This window comes from Nylanderia fulva, unplaced genomic scaffold (genome assembly GCF_048542155.1).
Source record: "Nylanderia fulva isolate GAGA-0341 unplaced genomic scaffold, ASM4854215v1 Scaffold6, whole genome shotgun sequence".
Taxonomy (NCBI): domain Eukaryota; kingdom Metazoa; phylum Arthropoda; class Insecta; order Hymenoptera; family Formicidae; genus Nylanderia; species Nylanderia fulva.
The window spans coordinates 6,586,685-6,593,131 of record NW_028190698.1 but is presented as its reverse complement, the minus strand read 5'-3'; the positions used below and the strand labels follow the sequence as shown (position 1 = coordinate 6,593,131).

Below are 6,447 nucleotides of genomic sequence, written 5' to 3'. Positions count from 1 at the left end.
TTTAATTGCTTAATAAATTTAAAAGCAAAAATAAAATTGTTTTTTACTTTTGGAAAATTTAAAATAACCATTAATAAATGAAATTAATATTTTACGTATTGTGTCTTCTTCTCTGATAATTTCTGTCTAATTTGTCAACAAGTATTAATTTTTAAAAAATCTATATTAATATAGAAAAAATTAATAAAGTATTCTTGTTACGATCAACTTTTAGGACATAAATTTTCCAAAAGATGGAATAATATACACAGAATAAAATATTCAGCAATTTAATTTTCAGATATTTAATTTATTGATACTTTACTTTTAAAATTAAAATTAACAGTGTTTAGGGATGAGACTTATGAGCGAATGCTAGGATGATAGTTGTAAAAATCATGATGCACAAGAAAACTAGTATATTTCAAATTTACAAACGTTTCGGTCCTCTACGTGACTATCTTCAGGGGTTACATTAGCGAAGATATTAATAAGTTCCTTGCGTGATGTGTAGGTCAAAAAATATAAAATAACTAAAAATATATACAATGTTCGTTACGGTTTGTTTGCACGTTAGAGTTAGTGAAAAAAACTTTTTAACATACCATGAAACTGAAAGTTTCAATGCTAGTGTAAGTGTGAGTCTCCTGCATATCCTGGCTCGACAGTAATGTTCGTAGTCTGAACGTTCTTAGGAGACTGTTTACTTTTAAAACTTTGTTCTTTTAATTCGGATTAGAATAAATGTGGAGAAGTAAAATTATAATATATTAATTCTGTAATTAATGCAGGAGCAAATAATAAATTAATTATTCCGTTTATATTTAGATATATTATTTAATTGCTAAATAAATGATCCTTATTCTCTAACTTTATAACAATTTTAATTAAATATTTCATTCCATACACGTACGTCAGCGTGTGTATTTGCTTTCATTCATTTCATTTTTGTGATTATTGTTTTAGTGCTGCGCACAATAAAAAATAAGGAATAGAGAATAAAGAATAGGGAATAATTCAAAGTAAAACGCATATAAAATATAATTTAGCAACGCAAAATAAAGGAACAGAAGAGGAAAATGAAGTAATGGCATTTTTCTATTCTGTGTTATTAAATTACATTTTATATGTTTTATATTGAGCTGTTTTCAATTTCCTGTTCATGTTTTCCGTCCTCTATTACCTGTTTCTTTTTATTGTGCGCAGCTCCTGTATATATTAATATTATATAACACAGAATCGCCAAAAAGTTTTAATCATGTTTATAAATAAGTAAATGCACATAAATAAAAAAACTGATAATTTTTTTATATTTTTATTTGCTTGGCATATATTTTTTAGTACTTTAAAGAAAATTATTTATTGGTTTAATAAAAAATTAATTCATTGGTTTAATTAAAAAGTTAACAAATTATTTAAAAAATTCTTTTATATAAAATTAACATATAATTTTTTAAAGTTTATCCCCGCGAAAAATTATCGTATTTGAACATTTTTTTTTGTTTTAAAGGGTGAAGTCTCTACTTTAAGAAAATTAAAAGTTTCTTAAAGTAGAGACTTCATCCTTTAAAATAAAAAAAATTGTTCAAATACGATCATTTTTCGCGGGGATACACTTATTTGAATTTACGCGAAATTTTGATATTAATTGCGTGTTGCAATAATTTTTTAACCAGTATATATACATATATATAGTAAATATTATTTTATAAATAATTAATAGTAATAAAAACGCAAAGTCGTATATATAATTAAATATACCTACAAAAATATTTTTAATTATGATGTCTCCGCAAAGAATTTAATTATGGAGATTTCAGATTTAAGTATATATCCTTCACGTAAACGCTCTTGAATTTTACTTTTAATAGGTAATTAAAATTTAATTCAGATTATTTTTCATTATATCTTCCAAGCTTCTTCAACAATAGATAAAAATATAAATTTGAAATATCAATTAGAAATGCATTAAATAATTTATTAATTAGGTATACCAATGTGTTTTATATAATTATTTTAATATTATATAATGTACAATATATGATATATAATATATAAATAAGTAATTGTAATTTGTAGTAGCATTATAAATAATAGTTTTTAACAAAATATAAACAATTTAAGCAAATATAAATTAATATAGCTGTATCTTTTATAAATTATTTATAAAGATTTATGTACTTAATCAAGAAAAAAGATATACATTTCAAAATATTATTTGAAGTTTCATCTTGTAATATAGGTTTGCGTATTTTAATTTAAGAAGTTAACCAAAGAAACTTTAAAATCGATTAGATATTTTAAGGCAAATGTTTTGTTTAAATTTGTCAATAATATATTAAAGATAAACTATAAATGTTGCAAAAAATATATTTATTTTTTTTATATTTTTCAATCATCTATATTTATTAATAAAAAAAATAAGTTTTTTTACAGTCAATTGGGGGGGGTGGATAGAAATAATCTGCAACGTGCATTTAAATAAGTTTTAATTATACGTATAAAATTTCTTGTATGATTGCATTGTTATACTATTACTATCAATTATTACTTATACGATTATAAAAGAAAGGAGGTGAAAAGTGCTACAACGTTTGCTGCAAAACTGAATTTATAGCGGCAATAATTTCTCATATTTATCAGTGTAATTAAAACTTGCGATAAAAATATTGCAGCTTACAAATATGAACAATAATAAAAAGCATATTATTATTTATCTAACAGTGAACATTCTTTCTTTGCACGTTTTATATGTATATGCTAATTCTATCCTAACTTTATCAGCTACGAAGTATAATAAGAGAGAATTTCTCTCGCTTATTCTCTTCAATTAATTTAATAATTAAAACTATAGGACCATAAATATAATTCTTATATACGCGTTTTTTATATGTATAATGTAATAATGTCATAATATATATTTTCTGCTATATAATTAATAGAATATTCGATATCAATTATCTAGAAGCTAAAAAGTGCGATTGATATTTTATAATTAAAATATATACAAGATAAAAAATAATGCAATTATAAAAATGTAAAATAAAAATTGTTATCTGTATTCACTGTATATCCAATACTAATGTATTTATGCATTGTTTCGAATGTAACGCATTACTTTGATGCTATATACGCTTTATAACTTTGTAACTTTTCATCAAAATATAATATAATATTTAGTATACAGTTTTGCTTTCTCTCGCTATTTCAATAATATATTTTGAAAATTTCGAAATCTTTTATCTATAATGCAACAAGATTAAACAATAGTTTTTAAAAATAAAATAATATACATATATAATATATGTATATATGTATGTATTATATGCATCACTTAATAAAATCATATTTTAATGTTAATGAAAATATGATATCAATATTTGCATACTAGCGAGTGCTCTTTCAAGTATTCACTTTTTTTGACTAGTATTTTATTATTTTCTTTATACAGTTTTGTGTCTATTATCACTAATTTAAAAATCGATAAATATAGTTTAATACAAATTATACCTTGATAATCGCGTTTACAAAAGAATTCAAAAATATATATGAAGCGCTCCACATAGAAAGAAACATTTTTCTCTTGTCTCGAATGTGTTTGCGAAGCAAGAGGAAAATATTTCTTTCTTCTGATTGATCAAAATATTCGAGAGACTTGTCACGTCTAATAGTAAAGCGCTTTCTAAGTTGATCGATCTTTTCAATATTTCTAATTTGACAGTTTGCATCACTGCGACGACTTCCTGCGTATTTTGTAACAGTTGTCATCACTGTGGCATCATGCCGCGTAAATTTCGCGCGTCGCGCAGCGCAACGCGAATCGTAGCTTCGTATAATTTTAATTGTCGCGTGCTGTTCTCTCAAATATATGTGTCGCATATAATTAATAAAGCGTATAAAATATATTTACAATTGAAAGCGGGAGTGCCCACGTATGAAAATAAGTTACGTACGATTGTCGAGACTTCTGCACAAAGTATATCGCGCGATTAAAACCTTATAAGTATATATACTACAGAGCCTACGATTAACGTCAGGAGATTAACGTGCGATTATTTTATTTTGTTGATTAATGCACGCGCGCAATCGTACTTTCGCGAATGTGCTGTGTATAAGTGCCAAAAAGACGCTATAAAAGTACGAACAAAAGAGGAAATGGAAGAGGAGGCCCAGGGAGGCATCGGACAACGGCGAAGCAACTATGAGGTTAGTAAATTATAATTAAAACAAATTTATATAAATTAATATTAATATTATAAATATATAATTATATAATATTTTATTCTTTCAATTTTTCTTAAAATAAAGTTAAAAATAGTTTTATATTATATGTATTATTATTATTTTGAAAAAGATATATTACATTAAACTTTATTATAATTAGATAATTATTAATAGTAAAAAAAATTATTATATATATATATATAGTGAATACATATGGATATAGTAATCTCATCCTCTGATTTTGTTTAACTACAGATAAAATAAAATATAATATTAACTATTAATAACTGTCCTTATTTGTATTATTGTTGAAAATACGATAGGTGAAGTATTTTCAACAATAAAATAAAATATGTATTATTAAAATTATAAAAGTCTTGTACTCTAATATAATAATTATAATAATATATATTTATTTTTTTAATGCACATTTATTATGAAGGAAATTTAATTAGATACTAAATTTCTTTATTCAATTAGATATTAAAATTATTAAATTATCATATATAGATAAATGTTTGCTCTTATGATATAACGTTACTGTCGGGAGATAAATTTTTTGAATAATTATCTCGCCTGTCGCGAGATGACACGTGTGTTGTGTGTGTATTGTGACGCCACCCGGTGGCTGAATAAGTTGAGTGAAGAGCCTCGACGAATAAATGTTTCGTTGCCCGTGTTTGGTGATTCGACGAGCCCTGGGATCAATTGAGAGTCGTCTCACAACATATACCTCTAGAATAATAATCTTTGACAATAATTACATCAAGATGTCAGAAGAGGTTACCGTGAAACCTCCCTACGAGGTGATCAATTTATCAACTCTGCCGAATTTGAACATCCAACAACTGACAATGTTTAAACAACAATTAGACAAGGAGCTCGAAGTGTTTCAGGATTCTTTGCATACTTTAAAGATCGCGCAAAGCAGATTTCAAGAATCAGGGGCTTGTCTTGAAAAAATTACGCAGGCTGCCGAAGGTGAGATATAAATTTCACTTTTTCAAGTGCACATAGTTTTACGGTAGGTAGCTTCTAATAAGGCTCCTTGGTGAGAGGTTAGGAAATGTGATTATATTAAATGCGTGGATATTAGATATTCCTTATAAAAATAAAACAACAATGTTAAAAATAATAATATAATTGTAAATTTCTGTGTATGTGCAATTTAATTTAAGAAAATTAGTAAAATTCTCGCAATTTGATTAAATTTCAATAGGCTAGTAAGAGCCAAATGCGTAGTACATCAATTTCAATGAAAATTAATTTTTCTTGTCTATTCTTCTTTAAAAGGATAAAACGAATTTATCAATATAAAATCTTGAGTCGAAATTTTTTAATTACTTGATATTGCATCAAGAAAAATTTAATCTGTGCACAACTAATCAGTTGTGGTGATAAATTAATTTTTCATTGAAACTGACGTACTATTATTCGCATCTATCCCTAGTTGAAATTTAAATTTGTATTTTAAATTGTGAGAACCTTATTAATCTTTTAAGAAATTAAATTATATACAAAGAAATTTGAAATTGTACCATTTTCAGAACATTGTTTTGTTTAGTTTATTTATTATTGGCTCTTATTACTAGTCCATTTAAATTTAAATTTGTAATGTAATTTTTATATAAAAAGACTTGTTTTTAAAGTATAAATATAAGTATTATAATTTCTGAGCACAAAAGTAATAATCATATTATTTGTTATATAATTTGTTATATATAATTTTTTGTGTATTTACAGGCAACGAAATACTAGTACCTTTGACAGGTTCTATGTATGTGACTGGAAAACTGGCAGAAGCAAATAATGTGATTGTAGACATTGGTACTGGTTATTATGCAAAGAAAAATGTTGAAGAAGCAAAGGACTATTTTAAGAGAAAAGTGGATTATGTGACGGAGCAAATGGAAAAGATCCAGCAAGTTGGAATTGAAAGAACCAAATTGAGAGAAGCAACAATAGATATAATAGATACAAAGATTCAACCTCATTGGGAAAAAGATCGTGGATTAGGATTTCGAAAGTGATAATTTTAATTGGACGATTTTATTTTATATACATCGTTTCATCATAAATAATTCATTTCTATTTGGAAATTTTTGTTTAAAAAAATCAATGGCTTTAAGATATTACATATGAATGCAACTGATTCCATGTATAATAGTAATAAGATGGTTTTATTTAGTACAATCAAGTCGTATTTATTTTGTAACATCCTATCATATTTCATTTATTCGATTT

At 25.1% G+C, this 6,447-nt stretch overlaps 1 protein-coding gene across 1 annotated transcript; it reads left to right on the top strand.

Annotated features, from left to right (window-relative positions):
- The first annotated feature begins 4,834 nt into the window (after nucleotides 1-4,834).
- Nucleotides 4,835-6,396, top strand: Pfdn5 (prefoldin 5). Its single transcript, XM_029320620.2, has 2 exons — nucleotides 4,835-5,184; nucleotides 5,947-6,396. The coding sequence occupies exons 1-2, from the start codon at nucleotides 4,866-4,868 to the stop codon at nucleotides 6,231-6,233; spliced, it is 606 nt and encodes a 201-aa protein (XP_029176453.1). The 5' UTR covers nucleotides 4,835-4,865; the 3' UTR covers nucleotides 6,234-6,396.
- Nucleotides 6,397-6,447: the final 51 nt, after the last annotated feature.

What these genes read in the sequence shown, in the direction of transcription:
- Pfdn5 (XM_029320620.2), top strand. Translation starts at nt 4,866, where the DNA reads ATGTTTCGTTGCCCGTGTTTGGTGATTCGACGAGCCCTGGGATCAATT. An exon ending in AATTACGCAGGCTGCCGAAG is followed by an intron (nt 5,185 to 5,946) that starts GTGAGATATAAA and finishes GTGTATTTACAG; the next exon opens with GCAACGAAATACTAGTACCT.